At 34.7% G+C, this 21,004-nt stretch overlaps 2 protein-coding genes across 2 annotated transcripts in view; one reads left to right on the top strand and one right to left on the bottom strand.

The window, feature by feature from the left end:
• LOC146157585 (liprin-alpha-1-like) overlaps positions 1-21,004 on the top strand; it is a 49,536-nt gene that overhangs the window by 17,607 nt on the left and 10,925 nt on the right. The window contains exons 17-25 of the mRNA XM_083387274.1: positions 839-893; positions 1,268-1,388; positions 2,957-3,074; positions 3,652-3,814; positions 16,824-16,894; positions 18,223-18,376; positions 18,920-19,089; positions 19,879-19,960; positions 20,512-20,712. Coding sequence (XP_083243400.1) covers positions 839-893; positions 1,268-1,388; positions 2,957-3,074; positions 3,652-3,814; positions 16,824-16,894; positions 18,223-18,376; positions 18,920-19,089; positions 19,879-19,960; positions 20,512-20,712 — 1,135 coding nt within the window. The remainder of the gene's footprint in view (positions 1-838; positions 894-1,267; positions 1,389-2,956; positions 3,075-3,651; positions 3,815-16,823; positions 16,895-18,222; positions 18,377-18,919; positions 19,090-19,878; positions 19,961-20,511; positions 20,713-21,004) is intronic.
• On the bottom strand, positions 3,436-15,738 carry LOC146157586 (uncharacterized). The gene is made up of 12 exons (XM_083386806.1): positions 15,272-15,738; positions 14,554-14,748; positions 13,828-13,977; positions 12,679-12,878; positions 11,461-11,700; positions 10,346-10,670; positions 9,433-9,885; positions 8,507-8,664; positions 7,367-7,529; positions 6,428-6,543; positions 5,594-5,737; positions 3,436-5,297 (listed from the first exon to the last, which is right to left on the bottom strand). The coding sequence occupies exons 1-12, from the start codon at positions 15,736-15,738 to the stop codon at positions 4,771-4,773; spliced, it is 3,138 nt and encodes a 1,045-aa protein (XP_083242932.1). The 3' UTR covers positions 3,436-4,770.

Raw genomic sequence — 21,004 nt, 5'->3', positions numbered from 1 at the left:
TGACTATTGATTTAAACAAAAAAGCTTATTTATGTATTGAAGGTTTTTCGCAAAAGGGAAATGCGGTTGTTCTTTGCTAAAAGAAAGGCTAAAGTAAAAACTTTACTTTGACTTTAATGGTTAGATTTTACTTCCAGGTTAGTTAAACAAAAAAGCTTGTTTCAGCATTGAACAGTTTTGTTGCAAAAACTAAAATGCGGTTTCAAGGCGAATCTCGGGCCAGACTTGCCAGACTGGGTTTTCAATGTTTGACATCAGAAAAGCAATTTTTTAAATTTTCTGTTTTTTTGTACAGGATTGCTAAAACTAATTAAAATACATACATTTTTCCCTATAACTCTTATTTTATGATCTGTACACACAAACTTTAAATCAGTTATTCCAAATCACGTGTTGTTTTTGACGCTCAAGAATGCCAAGAATTATTTCAAAATCATTTTGATTCCAGATTTGCTTTAGTTTCTTGGTATAATTTTTCTACAAGAAGTACAACACATCCAGAATTTTTTTTTAACATTTGGTGTGTTCTGCTTTAAGTTAGTTTAGTGTAACATCACAGCAAGGGTGAAAGTAGATTAAATTTATCGTCGGAACGCTTGAACACTTGTTTTTTTTTTATATTGAATAAAGTTTTGTCTAAATCCCATTCTTTAATCTGATAAGAAGTATAAGTTAACTGAACACAAAAAAGTGCGTTTTACTCGTTTAGTGTTATGTTTTCAACGTTATATTCAAAATGCTCTCAGCAGCTTTTTTTCTTAAAGTGTTTAGAATAACAACTGTGTCTAGATCTCTCAACTCCTAACTATAATCTAGCAACCTCTTTATGTTGTTACAGACCAAGCGATGGATACCTTCGATCTAAAAATAGAGTCGATCCATTTCCTGACAGTGTAAGATTTTTATTTCACCTATTTATAAATACTTTTTTAACTTAAAAGTTAAGATAACAATTAATGTGCCTTGAGCAGTATGTGCTTTGTAACAGTATTTGTCTTGTTACTTTATATGCAAAAAATTGTCTTAACATATGTCTATGATTGTCATATTCTCTGTTTTGTCTTAAAAAATGAAAAGTTGGTATTTCTTTGTAGTTTTTTAAGTTTGTTTTTCGTACAGAAACTGATGATCCCTATTCATACGGCAAAATATATATTTATGTAAAATGGAAATAATTTCATGATTTATACCTGTTTTCATAATAACCAATCTAATTATCATTATTTTTACTGTGGTAACAAAACTTATATCGCTTATTCTTGTGTAGTCCTTGAGCGACCAGGATTGGGAGAAAGAACGACAGGTGGCGATATTATCCAAGGTGCAACAAGCTTTCGACGGCACGCCCGGTTTGATGTCACAAACTGTGGGATCCACCAATGTTAACGGTAAATTCACTTCTTTATTTCAAAGCCACTTTAAAAAACTCAACTATATAATATATATACTATAGGCTTTTCTGAACATTTGTATTTTGAAATGTTTTTAAACATTTTGAGCCTCGTTTCTCGACTTGCTCCCCTCTGAGCCTGTGTAGCTTAGTTGGTAGAGCGACGTTCCCTGTATGACCAGAGGGCGTGAGTTCGAATCTCACCACAAGCTAGTTTACGAGCAGGATGCAGCAGGCAACAGCACTATGGTTGTTTCTCGAATTGTTCCTCTCTAAGTCTGTGTAGCTCAGTTGTAGAGCGACGGTCCCGGTATGGCCGAGGTCGTGAGTTCAAACCTCCCCACAGGCTTGTTTACGAACAGGATGCAGCAGGCAACTGTGATTGGTTGTTTCTCGACTTGATCACCTCTGAGCCTGTGTAGCTCAGTTGGTAGAGCGACAGTCCCTGTATGACCAGAGGGCGTGAGTACGAACCTTACCACAGGCTTGTTTACGAACAGGATGCAGCAGGCAACTGTGATTGGTTGTTTCTCGACTTGATCACCTCTGAGCCTGTGTAGCTCAGTTGGTAGAGCGACAGTCCCTGTATGACCAGAGGGCGTGGGTACGAACCTCACCACAGGCTTGTTTACGAACAGGATGCAGCAGGCAACTGTGATTGGTTGTTTCTCGACTTGATCACCTCTGAGCCTGTGTAGCTCAGTTGGTAGAGCGACAGTCCCTGTATGACCAGAAGGCGTGAGTACGAACCTCACCACAGGCTTGTTTACGAACAGGATGCAGCAGGCAACTGTGATTGGTTGTTTCTCGACTTGATCACCTCTGAGCCTGTGTAGCTCAGTTGGTAGAGCGACAGTCCCTGTATGACCAGAGGGCGTGAGTACGAACCTCACCACAGGCTTGTTTACGAACAGGATGCAGCAGGCAACTGTGATTGGTTGTTTCTCGACTTGATCACCTCTGAGCCTGTGTAGCTCAGTTGGTAGAGCGACAGTCCCTGTATGACCAGAGGGCGTGAGTACGAACCTCACCACAGGCTTGTTTACGAACAGGATGCAGCAAGCAACTGTGATTGGTTGTTTCTCGATTTGCTCCCCTCTGAACGTTTGTAGCTCAGTTGATAGAGTGACAGTCCCGGTATTACTGAGGTCGCTGGTTCGAACCTCATCCAAGGCCAGTTGTTTATCTAGCCTTACCTTGCTTGCAATTCTGATTGGGCCAATTTAATTATTTTAGTTTTTTGTAGTAAGTGCTTCACTTTCTACAAAACATATTAATAAAACTTACAAAAAACCTTAATATCAGGCACAGTAAAATAGGATAGTTATAATTCAAGTCCTTGTTATTAAAATATGAATAACTTAGTTTTCACAAAATTAGAAAAACTTTTGTAGCACACTTAGAATCTTTCAAAGCCTGCAGTTTGATAATCATTTATAGACTTGAAAGTGCATAAAATACTTGAAAACCCAATTAGTTTATCTATCTTTCTTTGTTGTCTGCCTTGTCTATTATTCGTTAATTTAATAATCTTCTTAGTTTAAAGTTTTTTAACTTATGTTTAAGATCTTGACGACAGCGTTTATTCTGCGGTTGATCTGCTGTCACCGGGTGGTCAACCTGACGCTCAATCGCTAGCTTACATGCTCCAAGATCAACTAGACGCCATCAACCAAGAGATTAGGTATTTTTCAGTCCGTATTATGACAATAAAAGCGAACTGTTTATTTTACTTTAAGAAAATGAAAGATATACTTTCTTACTTAGTTTTATGTAAACCAGAACATCTTATTTTTTGTTGCATAAAAAAACAATTAGAGAATTGAATATCTTAGAACTGAATTCATTTTACCAATGGTAGGTTTATTTGCAATACAAAATCTCAACAAATAAAAAGTAGAAAAATCGTAAAAAAATGAAAGAAATGCGATTAAATGAATTTTAAAAATATTTAAAAGTAAATAACCATGTCTTTTTCATTATTTATACAAGTAAACAAAATATAAAAAAAATAAAAAAGTGGAAATGTGGTCTAACATGGCAAAGTGTACTTTCCTAAAAATTCTGTTTTGTTTGCCAGTACCGTTGAACCCAAATTAATTATTAAACACATGACGAAAAAAAAACATTTTTGGTCATATTATAATGTCATAATGTAATTTTTGTGTTCTAAAGTTTATAAAGCTTTTTTTTTATTTTTATCATAAAAAATGTGCATCATAATTTTATAATCACAGCCTCATAAAACTCTTTTTTCTCAGTATATTACAGGAAGAAAAAATAACAACAGAGCGGCAAGCGGAGGAAATCGAACAACGAGTGGTCGGAACCGGGGAGACGAGAAGACCGGTGTTCCAACTCGACGGGGGAACCGTAGCGTACCCCGGGGGTAACAACACAATGAGAAGCCAATCATCATTTGCGGTAAGCTGTAATTGCTTATCTGTGTGAATGTTGCCTTGATTTTTTTTAGTGTTCGAATGCTGGCAGAAATTGAAATGAGGACAAAGTTTTTTAGTTTTTGGTTAAAAAGATTCAGTGATAGAGAGCAAATAAAAAATATTCAAGTACTTAGCAATATGTAGGTTTCTCAAAGAACTTTTAAACACTTGCTGTTAATGTGAGGCCTGGAATTACCTTTATGATGGTATTTCATTGGTGGCATTATAAACTTTTTTAAATTTTGTTCAAAGGCTACAGTGATAAACAATATTAAAGTATGCAGCTGGTAAAACACTGTGTATTGTTCAATAAGTGTTTATATTGCTTTTCACATTTGTTGTAAATTTTAAACTTTATGATGGTACTTGAGTGGTTGTATTGTGTATATCAAATGAGGACAAAGTTTTGATATTTGTTGAATGGCTGCAGTGATAAAAGGCCAATATGAAACATATGCGAGTACTAACTTCATGATAGAAGAGTAATTCGTTGGTGGCGCAAATAAAATATGGCAGAATTACTAATTTTTTTTTTATCTTTGTTGAATGCCTACAGTCATAAAAAGCAAATAGTTTGGTCTGTCAACATTGGCTAAAATTTTTTTTTAGAATTCAGCTGTTTTATTTAAAAGACTGTTTTCAACAATGATTCTAGACCAAGTTATATTTTATAGAAGTTATTTTGAGGATAAAAAAAGTTTAAAAGAAGTATGCAATAAATACAAATGATGCCATGGCTGTAGTTTGATTGAACTAATGACAAAACCTTGATATAATCATGATATGATTTTTTTGCGTTGTAACAAAGGGTTGTCATGTAAACAAATAGAGAGTTAGCAAATACCACAAACAATATTTCCCACATGTTGAAAGGGATTTCTAACACTCAGCCATTTGTGGCTTTATGCTGGCAGTACAGTTTTCACCTATAGTGAATCTTCAGTGAAGCATGTGTTCTTGAATTTGTTCAAGTTGCCCAACTTGAGAAGTGAGATTAATACCAGGTGTTTTTGGCATCATTACAGTCAGCGCTTTTCGCTGGCCCCACTTGCCACTGCTCTGTGGCTCCTTATAGTGGTAGTAACCCTCGCCGGAATTCATGTGGTTATCCTTGCCGATCCTTTGATCTGCAAGCGATCGAGCCCCGGTAACAACGTACAACGGGGCCCCGGTTTTAGCTGTTTCTGGGTCCGGGTAGGGGTAATAGTAATAGGGTTGTTTCTGTAGGTTTCTCTGATGCATATGTCGCCGGAAAAGTGCGTTTTTGTTCATTTCATATTGGTTGTTTGGTGATGGACTGTAGTAGTAACTGGCGCCTCCGTTTGCGTAAGCATCCCCATGCTTTTTCATGACCCTGTACAGGCGCTGTAAATCCATAAGGTCCTTCACTTTGGGTGCCGAAACTGATTTGGTGTTGACCTTGTAAATTCCGGCAAGCTTTGACATTGCTTCATCTTCAGGATAGTCTAAGATGACATTTTTATGAGAAACTCTATTTTTTGGTCAATTTTAGAACTAACTGTACACAATAAAGCTACATTTTGGATCTCTACATATTGTACCTAACAGTAAACCTAAATTAAAGAGTTTAAGTTTTTTATTATTTTGAAAAAAAGCTTTAAATTTATTTGCTGCTTAAAATTGCTATATTTGGTAGTTTGATGTTGAATTTTCCTCAAAACAAAAGTCAATTTTGTATCTATGTTAATGTTGTATAAGTATAATTTGAATTTCTGTCCTAAAATTTTATGTTTGTGCTCACCTTCGAACCCGATATGGCCCAGTCCATCTGAAGTGTTGATAGGAACGGTAACATATTCTTTATGTTGCTCAGATTTTTGCGCTTCTTCGTACTTGTGCTGGTGTTCTGGCTTTAAACCATTGGGAGGAGCTTGCAGTGTTCCATCTGGAATGTTCATTTGTTTTAAAACGCTGTTAGATTACAGAGTAGTGTTGATTTGTTCATCTTAACAGCTCTTCCCAATGGATGGGTCATAAAGGGTAAAAGGTGGGTTGTGCAGGGACATTTCAAATCTGCCGAAAATATATTGTATTTTGTTTCACCCCAACATAGTTTTAGTTCACCTTGTTGAAGTGAATTATTGCTTCGTAGGCAGTTTTGGCCGTAAAAAAATTCAACTTTTTTTTAATAAACTATGTATAAGTTAGCAAGTCAAGTTTAGTTGGTTACAACATTTTATTGAAACTCTATAGTTTAGTAAATATGTCAGTTAACAGCTCCGATGCTGGTTGGGAGGGTTTGGGGTACCAGGTCATGCCTCCCCGGAAAATATATATTTGACAGAATTTACTATTTCTAGCCCTGGTTATTTTAATGTCTGCTGAATAAATAATTTCACAAGGTTGACATAAAAAAAGCCAACAAAAAAGGTGGGAGTACCAGGCCCCCACAAAAAATATACTTTGACATTATAAATGGAATTATATTAAAATTGTATTAAATTTTATTTTCACATTTTTAAACCAAAAACAGTAGGATTTTTGTTTCGACACAAACCAAAATATTTTTTTTTTGTCCGCATTAAAAAAAGTTTCAAGAAATCCAGATGTAGAGGTTATTTAGTCGACCACCGACCTGCTTTCTGCAAGCTCCAAAGTTCTGGTGTCATTGGCTCGTTAAAGTTTCCAGGATACAAACTACGGAAGAACATGTCCACCGGGCTGCTCGATGGGGCACGAAGTGCTAGCTCACTAAACAAATAATATGATTGTCAATTTTTGCTTAATATTTTCCAAAAACTAAGCTATTGAATTAAAATGTGATACTTTGGACGTTTGTTAACTGTAAAATGTCCACTTGTGAATAGCTCGATTTGTTAAATTTGCAAGTAACTAAGCTATTTAATATAAAAAAATTTTTATCAACTAATGCAAGATCAGACAATATCTAAAAACATCTATTAGCGTGACCACTTATATTACAAGAAACTAAGCTATACATTAAAAATGTGATATTTGATTTTATTTTGTTCACCGCAAAATAACATTATTGTAAACGTGTGAATTGCTTGCCCAGTTATATTTACCAGAAAGTGAACTATTCAACAAAAATGTGATGTTTTGGAACATTTGCTCACTACAAAATAACATTATTGTCAACTTGTTAATTGCTTAATTAGGTAAACATAAAGGCACTTCAGTTACATAATAAAAACTGATTGTCACAAAATAATTAAGTAATGTCTGACCCCTATTACTTAATTGAGAATAGATAAGGTTTTAATTAGCAAACAGGATTGAAGTAAGAGTATAAAGGCCCATGGTAAATTTGAAAACTAATAAAGTTTTGTTTGAAACGTTCATAAAATGCAACCTATTTCTGTATAGGCTTTCATATTCATTCTACATTTTACTACAACCTCCAGCCATTATCTTAGATTTATTTGAAACATTTACAAAATGCTACCTACTTCTGGATGGGCTTAAACATTCATTCTTAGTCTAACTACAACCTTAAGACATTATGCTCTAAGGATGTTATACCAATTTAACAGTGGTTAAAAATATTGTTAACCTGTTTAACATTGCTGCTGTGAAGTTTGACACGGCTGCGTGGGTTGAGTTGAAGGTCAGTCGTTCTTGTCGACTTTTTTCGATTTCTTGTTGTCTTCTTTGGCGCTCTCTAGCGGTCAATGGTGGTTCGACGACAGCAATTCGAAGAACTTTTTGTTTTCCGGCTAGAAATTTTTCATGGTGGATAAAACCTTTGGCGTAGGTTTACTTCAAAAGTTGTGTTGTTTGTATTTAATAATAATATGAACCTGAACATGTAGACTTTCCTGTCTCAACCAAAGCTAGTCCCTTCTACTGTAAAGGTTAAAAAAATTTTTTTCTTATAAAAAATATTTTTCTTATAAAATTTTTTTTCTTATAAAATTTTTTTTCTTTTGAAGTCTTATAAAAAAAATGACTTTGGTTGGACAGGTAAAGAATATTTGCTTCAACTTGTGCTATATAAACGGGTGTAACTGATGTGGCCTTCAAAATTTCATAGTACAATTTGTCGCAAAAAGAACAGTTTCTAGCATTTTAATATAATCACTGTAAAATTATTTTGTATACTATAAAAAAACAGTAAACATACTCATGCGAAATTTCTCCGCTCCAAAAACCATATCCTTCCCATAATTACCTCAAAATCTACAATTACTCGTAACGAGATTAAATAAATTTAACAAGTGATTCCCAACTATTTGTCGTTTACCTGTAAGGTCAAGAAGATTTATTTTTATACATATTCATTTTAACAATATGAAATACTTTTATATTGAGATAAGGTTATTAACTATTAACTAGCAATTTGGTATGTATGTAGCCGTTAAAAGTATGCTGTCACTTTGTTATTTCTATTTTAAAATACTATTAAATGTCAAAAGTTCATTACAAGCTGTCAATTAGCAATGTGTTATGCATTTACCTGCCAAAAAGTATGCAGTGACTATATTATTTCTGTTTTAAAATGCTGTCAAATTTCAATCAGGGTTGTAAATTATTAACAATCTCGAGCAGCGAGCAATTTGCAGCAATTCACCACTACACAGCTTTGGAAATTCAAGGCCCATAATCTCCAGAGATGGGAAACATTGATCTAACCTAATTTCTATTGATTTTCCAGTTTTATTAAAGTTTAATTTAATCAATGAGCGGCTCTAACCTGCCCTTCTTCCACCCCTCATGTTCTGGTGGTTGGCAAATGACTCTTCACTGTCCAGAGGCTTCAAAGCTTGTTGCTGACTCGTTAGACTCGTTATAAGTTTTAGACTTCTGTGTTGAGGGTTTTCACGCCATGTCTTGTTGAGGGTTTTAGAACCGCTGAAAGTTAAAGAGCTATTTGTCAAAGTCTTTGAATGTTCTTGGATTGAATGGTGTTATACAAAGTCATTAAAATGTTTTTAGAAAAAAGTATTCTATGAATTTCCTTTGTCTAGCTTATGCTTTGTGTTTACTATGCGAGGTTAAAAAAATTATTTTATTAGATATTTTTTGTAGCTTACAGTGTGAGACTATATCAGATTTGTTTAGCTTGCTGTTTTTATTGATATTTTGATAGGGAGGTGGCAATTGTACGTAGATTAACATTTAACAAATGATGACTGCAGTTTAAAATAAAGAAAAAAACTTCATATTTGATTAAAAATCACATTAGGCTTTTTTCTTGTATTTTAGCTTCAAGTGTTAGATGTTGACTCACTGGTGTTTTTGGCAAAATTTCATTTAGCTGTATATTTAACAAAATGTTAAATGTACTTGTTATTTAGAAAACCTAAAAACTCTATTTATGTTCTAGATGTAAATTTGAATTATTTAGTTTTGTTTAAAACTTTATGCTAAGTGAACTTGTTTGTTTTTTTAAGCGGGTAAGTTGTAACAGTTGTGAGTAACATTTTACTTGTTACTAAATATTTTTTCTTGTAAATTGTTGCATATTTCTGTTAAATTTGGTTTCGATATTTAGATTTGTAAAATAAAATTCTCAAATATTTACATTTTAAGTAGAAAAGCTGTAAACATAACTACCAACTGTAGACTCATAAGCTATCATTAAAATAGTAAGTTTAGCATTCTGTCATGTGCATGTACCTTGTCGTGCTAACTTTGGGTTGGGCTGCATGTGAAGGCGTGTAGAGCCTCTGCGCAGCCGCCCGCCTCTTCCAATTATTCCTAGAATTCATTCCACTCAATTCCTCCACTTCCTTAACCCCTGGGGCTTTTAGCTGGGTAATCACCCCAGGTGGACCCTTATCAACATTTTCCTCGCTCGTATGAAGCTCTTTATCCATCTCCCTGCTGCCCCCTAGTGTTGGTTGTTCTTGTACATTCGGCTGTGTCATGTGCTTCCGAGCAATTCCGATGACCCCAGGGGTGAAGGGTTCACGACTTGCGATGCCGTTAAGCGTCAGTCGGTGCTTCACTTTCATGTCTTCTGTTTCGTCGTTAGCTTCGTTGTGATCTCTGCCGCGTTTCCATAGCGATGTGGCGATGATGTTGTGGATCTTTGGAAGAGTTCCTTCCCCGTATGTTTTTGGACGGGTTCTGAATAACAAATTAAAAAAAACATACCTTACTTTTCGCCACTATTATGTTGGTATGGTTTTGAATACCATACAATGAGTTGTACAACTTATATAGAATTTTCAGCCATAGTTTAAAAAAGTTATATTTAACCATTGTATTTGAATCTGATATTTTTACTTCGTATTTTATGTAGGACAGTGTTTAGTTTACCCAACTATTTTGAGTAAGACCCAAACCTGCTTTGTGAACACTTTACTTGCGAGCAAAAAATTTAGCCAATTCGGTACAAACATTTATAAATGGTGTATTGGGATTTTACTTAATGGTTTATTGGCATTTTTATAAAGTGATTTTTTCTGAAAATCTAAACCAAACAGCTTTACTCCTTGCTAGCAGCATTGTGTATTATTATTATAAGAACCTAATGAAACTCTATAGTTCCTATAAGATGTGACTTTTACCATTAAATCCAACTCACATCGGCCTTGGGTAGCCATTCTGTCTGCTTCTCATTCTCGATCTTGTAGAAGTTTGTCGTCCGGTTCCAACTCGACCCTCGTCCCCATCCTCTCTCTGCTGCCCCGGGCTAGTATTTTGCAGTAGCAGCTTCAACTTGGCGCCAAGGTCTGTCCTGGCCTCGTGCGGCGCCGTCTTGCCCCTCTTGGCGCTCTTGTTACTTGACCGTTTTGTGGTTCCGGCGCTGCTTACGGGAACGTTTTGGTCTCCTGGGTTTTTCAGTTGTTGTTTCAGGTCGATTAGGAGCGCACGAGTTTCTGCTTTGCTGTCATCCTCAAAAGTAGATTCTAAATAAGAGGAAAACAGAGAAAGTGTCTGATTTATTTTAATTTATCTCCTTACCTGCAAAAATTCTCAATCTCTTTGCAATTAACATAATGTGATCCTACTTATCTCTTCATACTAGCTAGGTTGGAAGTATTGGAAGTTGACATCCCCCATGGGTCTAGACCAGTGGTTGTCAAACGTTTTAGCTTGCGGCACAGTAAAAAAATTAAAAATTATCGGTGACACATTTTCTATAAAACAAAGTTTTTATAACTTGAAAATTGCCTTTAATACATGGCATACCACTGGATAAAAGTGCTAATATTATCATTTTTTAGTGTGTATTTAAGTCTTGCATACTTGGCTGCTTTTAATTTTTTTTTTGTAAGACAAATCAGTTTAATGGTGAAAATAACGGCCCAAATAGACATAAAAAGCGACATGCTTTATTGTTCAAAAGTTTCGGCAAATGCTCATGCCATCATCAGTGATTATTTTCACCATTAAACTTACGAATAGATCCGTATATAGTGTTCCAAATAAGTTATTTTTACAAAATAACAAAAGGTTACAAGGGGCACACTTAAAATCTGTCAAACCACAATAATGTGCAGCGGCACACAGTTTAAAAATCACTGATCTATATCTTTAAGCTGATCCATTAGTACTAAATACTTGTACAAAAACTTTTCAACCAGCCAATATTAAATACAACCTAATTTTATAAACAAATAGCAGTTATTTTAAATTTTGAAACAACAGTAGTTAAGAGTTTAAAACCTAATCATTCAAAAAATATTCTCTTCTTACCGGTAGGTTGTTGATTACTTGCTGTGGATTGCGGAACGTCTTTGTCATCCTTGAGTAACCCCTCCCCATGTACGGGGTAATTAGGGGTCGTGGGTTCGTTGTCGGATTGTGAAGGGAGGTTTCTATGTGTTGATATTGACGAATTAAGGTTGTTGTTCGATTGCTTTGAGAACTGACGTTTTGCTTTGTCGTTGGCAGTTGCTGCGGGTTTGCCAAAGAATGGAAGTTTCTTCACATGCTCTGCATTAAAAATCTTTTTTTTTAGAAAACTTGCATTTACATTAGAATTTTTTTTCATTCTAAGGTTATGTTAATAGATTTGGTGAATGGCGCTGGTAGTTTAATAAAAACTTCAATTATTATATTTGAAGTGTAACCAAATAAAAAAGGGCTTGTATCATCGATTGCATCAACGAAAAAAAGTTTGGGATTTTATTTTTAGCTTTAATAAATTGCTACAATATATTTTATGTATGGTGTTTCTCGAAAAACCTAAAAAATCAAGGTTGTTAACTTTTATCAGTAGGAACAGATAATCATGCAGTAATTTGGTGTAGAGCGTTTGTCCGAGTTACAATCTTTACACTACATAATTAAGGCTGCTAAGACCAAAAAAAATACTTTATTTAAAATCTTTTATGTTTATTGTTTGTTTCATGTTTTTCAATTCTAGTTTCCTCCCTATTAACAAGTCTATGTGGCAGTGCCATTTTTAAATGACTTAAAAACTTGTCCGATTATGAGCATTAATTGTACTAAAAATAAGAAAAACGCAACAAATAAATGGATATAAGTCAATTAACCCACTTTTATGATAACTTGCTTACACTTTGTATTAACCCAAGTTATTTGTCGAAAGAAAAAACAGTGACTTACACTTTTATAGTTCTTTATAAAATTTGTTGAGTTTTAGTTTTTAAGTAACACTTAGTGTTAAACAGTTGATTTCGAAAATCTAAATGTTTTTCGGGCGATCCTAGCCAAGTACAGCTCTTTACCAAGTCATTACAACGCTAGCATGCGTCATACCATCCATATTGCCGCAAAGAACATATCACCAAATAATTTTCACCAAATAAAAAAAAAGATACCTGAACAACTGCTATAATTTAAATTTTAAACTTTTTGTTTGACCAACTATTTTTAAATTTAATTATGACTGAAGTGCACTTAAGTCAAGTCATTGACTAGTCATTACAACACTGACATGTGCCATACCATCGATAGTATCGCCGAGAACGTAAGGTTTCCATTCTTTAGTTGGCGACATCCTTATGCCGGCCGGAACGTTTGAAGCCACGGCACGCTTTTTGCTTTCCTCGTGCCGCTGAAGCATATTCTTCCAAGCCTGAACCTCCTGGTGCATCAAGTTGTCACGCTGGCTTGCTAGCATCGTTGGTCGCTGCTTCAGACGTTGTCTGTGGATGAAAAGCTTTTGTGTACATTTGCTTTGGTTTTCTTAAGTTTAACTGTTGGTAAAAGGCTTTGGTTTAATTGCTATGGTTTTGTGATTAATTGCTGTGGACATGTGTTCTGGTCAGGCTCTTAAGTCTTATACTCTCACTGCAGCAGTAAAATTTACTTAACCCTTTACAATTTTTTTTTTGTAAAAGGTAAAGTTTTACTGTGCAATGCGGATTTCTACTGTACTATTTACTAGCTACTCAAAGGTTGCAATATAATCCATATATTCCCAGTACACAAGAATTACTATTTAAATACCTCATGGTTTTGTTAACTTCAACATGTGTGTATATGGGCATATGGGCCCTTTTAAGTCTTTAACTCTTGTTGCAGCAATGAAACTTGTTTTACTTTTTCTATGTTTTTTTTCACATGTGGATGTATACTATTGTCAGCCATTGTAAAATTGTACTGGTTATAGTAGACAAGAATTACAATTTAAATACCACTTTGTAAATATCTGGTAAAAAACTATTTTCAATGTTTAAATACCACAAATTTAGTGCAAAACATTGCAAAGTAGGAATGTCCGACACATTTTATTCTGATACCCAATATTTCAGAGAAGAAGAATCTCGGTTAGATTTGAAAGACTCCATTTCGATACTCAAACAAGCAAAATGAAAGAAATTTGTTTTTCAAAATTTGCATTGGCTTAAAAAAGTTATTTACCTCCAGTTGTTAAACTGCTATTTTATTAATAAAATCTACCTTTCAAGATAGGAACACTGCGTTTGATTGCAAAACATGACCGAAATAACTATATTAATTTGGTAGCGGATGGGTACCATACTACCACTAGGTATTGGGTATCGCCTCTGTTATTATTAGACTTCCTTAGTTGCAAGTATCTGGGCAAAAGTCTATTTTCACATATTTACCTTGCCTAGCTTACAGTATCACCTGTATTTGCTGATCCTTGTAACAGCCTCGTGGTATCGCATCTTCTCATGCTTTAGGAGTCTCTCGCGCAGCGCCATGTGCCACGTAAAGTACTGGTTCTTTCCACTTTCTTCCAGCGCTGAAAGTTGTTCGGCCCAACTGTAGTCAGGCCTGTGGGTAGTTTGGAATAACTTAACGGCTATTTTTAATATTTTGGTATGTATGGCTTTGTAGGTAAAATACACTCTTTAAATACTGTTATCGGTTAAAAGAGCATCCAAGTGTAGACTTTTAATAAAACAATATTTGCTACTCTCTTGTTTAAACACTTAATATACAAAAGTAAAGGTCTGTTGGGAGTTTAAAATATATTTTTTAGGGGTGTAGGGGGCGTTGTTTTTTAAGAGTGATTTTGCAAAATATGATTTTTTTATTTAAGGGTTGTACATTTATTGGTTTAAAAAATAAACTTCAAACTGCATTAAAGTATGGAATTCTATATTTTATATCACTAATATCGTTAAGTAAACATAAAACCATTAATACTCCAGCTGTTTAACAAAAGCCATGTTGGGTAAAACAGATTATAAATTTACAACTTTTCCAGTAACAGATTTTAGGCAGAATAGTTTAAGAAATATTGATTGAAATAAACATTAAGTATTTTGTTGAATTCTGCATTTTATAACATGTATTAAAAAAAAATTACAGTAAAAACAGCACCAGCAGACATTAGTTAGTACTTACGTTTCTTTTTTGTTGACTTCTTCTAACGTCTGTGTGATGAAAGTTGGGTCGATTGTTGTTTCATCCTGATCTTTTTGTGCTTTTATCTTTGGCGTTTCTCTAGGTGCCGGAGTCGTTCCTCTCCAGAACTTTATGTTACACACAACTTTTCCTTCTTCTTCCGAACGTTTCTGCTTATTTTCGTTAAACGCAGAACTGAAAAAACAATATTAATAGAAAGAACACTGTTGTAGTTCTTTTTAAATGTAATTGAACTGTTCTGTTTTGAATGTTGATAATAAATCAGAGTCTGTTTGGATTTATTGGAATATTGAAACCTAACTCCAGTTATGTTGCCTGAGCTAAAACGCAGAACTGAAAAAAACATATTAACTGAGGCTATTTTTTTATGTTTTTTGTGTTGAATAATGAAATTGATTTGAATGGAATGAAATATTCAAATCTAACTCTAGTTAAGTTACAGTGGAATCCATTGCAGACTTACCATTTTAAATTTAATAATTAGGCTTACCTGAGCTTAACAACTAAACATTTTTACAGGAACCTTTCTTAATGTTTTAGGGTCTACAGTCAAGATATAGACATTGTTCCAAACTGAGTTGTTTCTTTTTGCAATACTCTGTTAATTTTCATAAGTTAAATCCCTCTTTGGGATTATTAAAACCAAACCACAAGTAGTTTATATATCCATATATTGTTTATATATCCTATCACCCACCTTTTGTGGAAAGTTGGTAGCGTAGTATTTGTTGCTGGAGTTCTGATCGGCGATCTTTTCAACACAACCCTACTTTCCAATCTTGTGTGGCTGGTGTCCGATCTTGGCACGATATCAGGAAGGTGAATTTTTTCAGCTTCATCTTTTGTTTTGTTGACCTCTCCGATTAAATCCTTCATATCGTCCTTTTGATTGCGTGTTGATACCGTCAACATCTCGGTGTCAAAAACCTGTCGTTCGACCCCGTCGTTTACCACCATAGTAGCCTGGGGCCATCTAAACTTCCCTGCCCTGCTTATTGCCCCCGAACGTCGTGGCCCTCGTAACAATTCGGGAACCTCTTGGTTTGTTGTGAAAACAGGCTTCTGTATTGTTAAGTTCCTCGTAGGTAAAGTATCATTTCTTGCCGGTAAATTGAAGTCAATTAAAGGCCTAGACGCTCTTTTTACACTTTGTGGAACTGACATGGCTCAAATTGCAGCTTTTGTTGGACTGGTTTGTCAATATTTCCTCATAAATAACTTAATTTAAAATGCCTACATTTTAAGCTAAGTGCTTTACCTTATAGAACAATTGCAATTGAAATACATAATTGATATTTACTAACTTTTATTATATAATATTGATTTTTAAATATTGCCCAGACTACAGGTTTAAATTTTTAATAAACCTTCACATAAAACAGCTGAAAAAACATTTCAAAGCCTTGCTGAATCCAGCTTTTATGCTTGTATAGTGGGTTATGATTCTAGGCACCTAGGTGTTTTGTTGTGGCTCATATTCAATATATATTCCATCCATTCAGTGGCCCTCTGCACAGTTTTTGTTGCGTGGTAGCAAAATGGCCATTGTGTGGTCATATTGTTCTCTGTCATAATCGAATTGTTGTATTTGTTCAAACAAGGAGCGCCACTTGCCCTGTAATTTGATGACCAAGTGTCAATAGGCCAAACCTTTGTCTTACTTGCCGCTCAGTTTCCACACTGTATCAACTCGTAACTTGCTACTTATCCATCAAATCTTAAGTGCCTGGAATCAATTAGTTGGGTTGGTGTTTACTTTCGCACAACTATTTGTGCTTGTTGTTTTTAGAAATGTGTTTTATTTTAGGCTTATAATGTGTATCTACAACAGAATCTTGCCCTCCAACAGAACACATAACTTCTCAAGCTTTTTTTTTGTTTTTGTTTTTTTAGGGTTGAACTTTTGTTGAGATCGTGGGAATATTTTTAAATTGTTTTCATCACAAATTGTTGTTTACATCTTATACTATTTTGCAACAAACATTAACTACAAACATTGTCTTTTATTCCAAGTCTAATATTGTCATACAAAATGACTTTTTCAATTTAATGTCCATTGCTTTTATTGTTTTATTTTCTTTGATAGTCTCCTTAATTTAAATTAACATTTGCATAGCTTTTCTTGAAAAAAACATGATTTCTAATTTTCTGTACTCGTTTTCTAAATGTTCGTTTTTTACTAAATATCAAGTTTTTACATATATTTTTTTTATTATTGAAAAATAATATTCCTTATTTTTATATTCCAGACATCTTCTCCTTCAACGAGGTTCACAGAGAAACAAGGACAAAGTTTGCTGGAACCTGACGAATCTAAAGGGTGGGTTGTATAATAAGAACAAAACATACAGTGATTCCTACTGAACTATGCATATGTTGTCGGTTATTATATTTCAGTGAGAAAGCTATTCAATGTTATGCCAAATATGCAGTTATAGCTTGCCCACCAAATACGCTGCCCGTAAAGTAACAATTTTATTTGGAACTCAAAAAACTAGAACGCAGTACAAAGTTTACGAATAAAATTACGCTTGTTTGTTCCCATACATTTAATAGAAAGCATTTTATACACAAGTAACAATGATCCGTTGATAAACAAGAAATATAACACAAACAAACGAAAAAGCATCAACGACAACGCAAGTTTATTACCAGAAAAACATAAACACAGTGATACAATGCAAAATAAAATAAAAAGTAAAAACGTCTTCTTTGTTTTTACTTTTTAATTTGCATTGTTTTATCTTTTATTTTAGTTGCAATGGGCTTCTACCGTTTGCCTTATCGTCTTTGTTGTCACCTCTTGCCACCCCTTTTTTCCTTTTTTCTAGTCGCTTTACCAACACAGCTGGTTGTTGTTTTTCCCAAGACTTGGGTAGCAGGATGGTCCGGTTTTCTATAGCCCTATACCTATAACTTTTATCTTATATATTTTTAACCTGGTCGCGTAGTTCGTTGCTCTTCGTTCTACGATTATTTTCCTATGACTTTTAATTTCTACCACCTAGTTATTCATTTGTTAGAGACTGATGTTGCCGTGATTGGCGAAATATATTTCTCTTTTAATTAAAACCTATAGCGACTGATTTTGACTGAGACAAAAAAGTCTAAAGTATATCACAGCGATACATTATAACAAATTTACAAACTTTACAAGTTAAGTCTATAAAGGAGGCTAACCACAAGAATCATAATTGAACATACAATTATGTTTTTTATATTTTTTTAGCGTAAAATAGACGAATTTAAAGAGCCGTAAGCTCCTAATAATCGCCGTTTTTAGCGTCTAGAATACACGAAACGTAATTTTTTTCGGGCTCCGCCCGTACCCGCTAAGGGTGTTCATACAATGCACGTGTTCGCTTTTGCTAGACGTTAAGTGTTTCTGCCTATTTTTTATGACGTCATTATTCATTACAGTCAGACGGAAAATAGGGGAGTTCCCAGTTGAAATTTCGGGACACTCCCCTTTGAAATGGTCACGCTACGCGCCTGATTAGGGGTGTACAAATCGTAAATTGATTCGACCAGTGCTGGCCCACCCGTGACTTTTCACCTACATTTATGCAGCTCTTATTTTTATGTTATGTTGTGTGGGTACCCCTGAATTAGTTCAAGCCCTCAACTAAAACTTGTTTATTTCCGCAGATCGTTGGATGGTTCAGGGGGAACCCCCAGTAGTAGTTGTGGCAGCCAGGATTCGGTCCAACGAACAAATCCGACTCAACTTCCAGCTGCACAAGGAAAAAAGAAGGGAACTATAAAGTCGTCCATAGGGAGGCTGTTTGGAAAAAAAGATAAAGTTAGTACAGCTTCACAAGTTTTATTTTTTTTTATAAAGAATTTTCACCGCTGTATTGGTAAATGTAAAGTTTGTTACAATTTTCGTTACTTATTAGTTCGTTTGGGAATATTAAACGAGTTTTTGACTATCTTATTTTTTTTTTAATTTACTTATGTACTTCCTTAAATAATTTGGAAATACCTTACCACGAGCTCCCCAATAAAGTTTTAAAATGGCATTTAAAAAAAATAGTGCCTTATATAGTATTATATGACATTACACACCCGCATAAATCAACCGGCCAATTTTTAAACGCTATTTTTTAAATCGCATTTTTTATAATCGACGTTACTATATGCTATTATGACGTCACAAACCTTCTTTAGGCCCAAAAAACTATAATATCATTATTTTAATAAACACTAATAAAATTATTTTCCCAACACTCAAGCTAAAGTTTTAAAATTGCATTATTTGAGGCGCAGTATGTTATTATTTTTAAGGCGCAATATGTTATTATGCCGTCAGAGACGTGCTATAAATCGCTTTATGACGTCACAGATGCGCATGTCCCGTCACCAGATGGTGTCATCTGCATCGATGGACGGTAGCGACCAAATATCTGGAGGGTCGGGTTCGAATATCACCGATGACCGCTCCATGTCGTCCGACTCATTGGATGTAGGCGGCCCTGTCCACCACAGGGAGCAAGAGAGGCGAATTAAGAAAAAGTAAGTTTTTTGTGAAGATTTATTTTTGTTCCTTTGTTTATATTGACGTTTTCTGTGATTTATTTTTATAAACAAAACCTGTTAATTCGATGGTGTATTATTTACATTTTTTTAAGTGTTCCAGTATTAGGTATTTTCATTAGATCTATTAAATTGGGGTTTTAGAAAAAGCATGTTTTTATGAAGATGTATTGTGTTTAATGGTGAAGGTAACGGCCCAAATAGACGTTAAAAGCGACCTGCTTTATTATTCAAACGTTTCGGCAAATGATGCTCATGCCATCATCAGTGAAGGCCACATCAGTTACACCCGTTTATATGCACTTTAGTGTGTTCATTTGCTAAGATTGACATTTTTTGTGATTTATTCTTTATATAACCAGATAAATTATGTATGTTTATGGTCAACTTACTTTTTGCGTTTTTAGTAAATTATTTTAAGGCACCTTTAATGTAATGTTGTTTGTTTGCTAAATTTGACATTAAACTAAGGCTTATAATTTAATGGTGCATTTTTTACATGTTTTTTCAAAACTGTTTCAGTACATAGTGATTTAATAGGCATTTTTAATAATTTTAATAAATTTTTATTAAAAAAAAGTAATGTTTTAAATGATAGCATAATATTTATTATATGGTGCAAAAAAAAAGTATTCTGGACATATCTTGGTAATTTATTGAAAATGATTTTTTCTTGTGGAACTCCAATATGCATATAGTCTGTATTATCACCGTTGTTTTCCATTAAATTGATGTTCTGGGATGAAAATGTTGGTTATCTTTTCACAGACACAAGATGTTGGAAGATGTGCGAAGAGCTGGAACCCCGTTTGCAGCGTGGAGTGGACCAACTGTGGTCGCATGGCTCGAGGTAACACACACTAGTTTCAAAGTACACAAGCTCATGTCTTCTTGTAACAAATTGTAACAAATGTGAAGTATATTTGTTGATTTTACTTTTTTTTAACCCTGCAACTGGTTATCGCGCGCGATCCGATAAGCATTGTGACGTGGAGGGAAATTGGTTTGTTGCTCAAGCTTTGTTCAGGACACTCATGGTGACGTAACGTTTGATGAGCGCAAGACTATTTTTTTTAACGTTTTTCGAAATATAAACTTAACATTTTGTTGCAGCTTTGCTATATTATGAACACAAGTGTTTTTTAGGTAGCACAGCACTAACCCAAACATTTTATTCCAGATGTGGGTAGGCATGCCAATGTGGTATATTTACGTATTGTTCAATATAAGTATTTACAAAGTTGTTAGTAATAAATATTAACTTAAACATTGTTTATTCTAGCTCTGGGTGGGCATGCCAGCGTGGTATATTTGGATATTGTATCCAGTAGGTATTGATGCAGGATGTTTACTTATAGTTGTTAATAATACACTTAACCCTGACAATATTTTTTATCCCAGTTATGGGTAGGCATGCCAGCGTGGTATGTTGCCGCGTGTCGAGCCAACGTCAAGTCAGGAGCGATAATGTCGGCTTTATCGGACACCGAGATCCAACGTGAGATCGGCATCAGCAACCCGCTTCACAGACTCAAGCTGAGACTCGCCATTCACGAGATGATCAGTCTCACGAGCCCGTCGGCTCCACCTACATCACGCACCGTGAGTATTTATGGTCGCTAGCAGGATTTAAGCATATAGTGACAACGTACAACAGTTGTTACATTGCTAAACGGGGCGGTCTGCCTTGGTAATTCAAAGCTAATTGGGTTTTCGGTTAGTGCTAAAGGCAATTCTAATTCAGATTGTACTTAAATTTCTAGTTTTAACGAGTTTGGAAACTCTAATTTGGAAAATCAGAAAAGTTTTAAACAACATAACATGGGGAATATATATATTTTTTTTGTGTGTTTTAGTGTACCACTTATTAATTTATCAACTATGGTAGTCCGTT

The sequence above is a fragment of the Ascidiella aspersa genome, chromosome 4 (genome assembly GCF_963924565.1).
Source record: "Ascidiella aspersa chromosome 4, kaAscAspe10.2, whole genome shotgun sequence".
Classification (NCBI taxonomy): domain Eukaryota; kingdom Metazoa; phylum Chordata; class Ascidiacea; order Phlebobranchia; family Ascidiidae; genus Ascidiella; species Ascidiella aspersa.
Note: the sequence above shows the minus strand (reverse complement) of the source record. Positions and strands in the feature narration are given on the sequence as shown.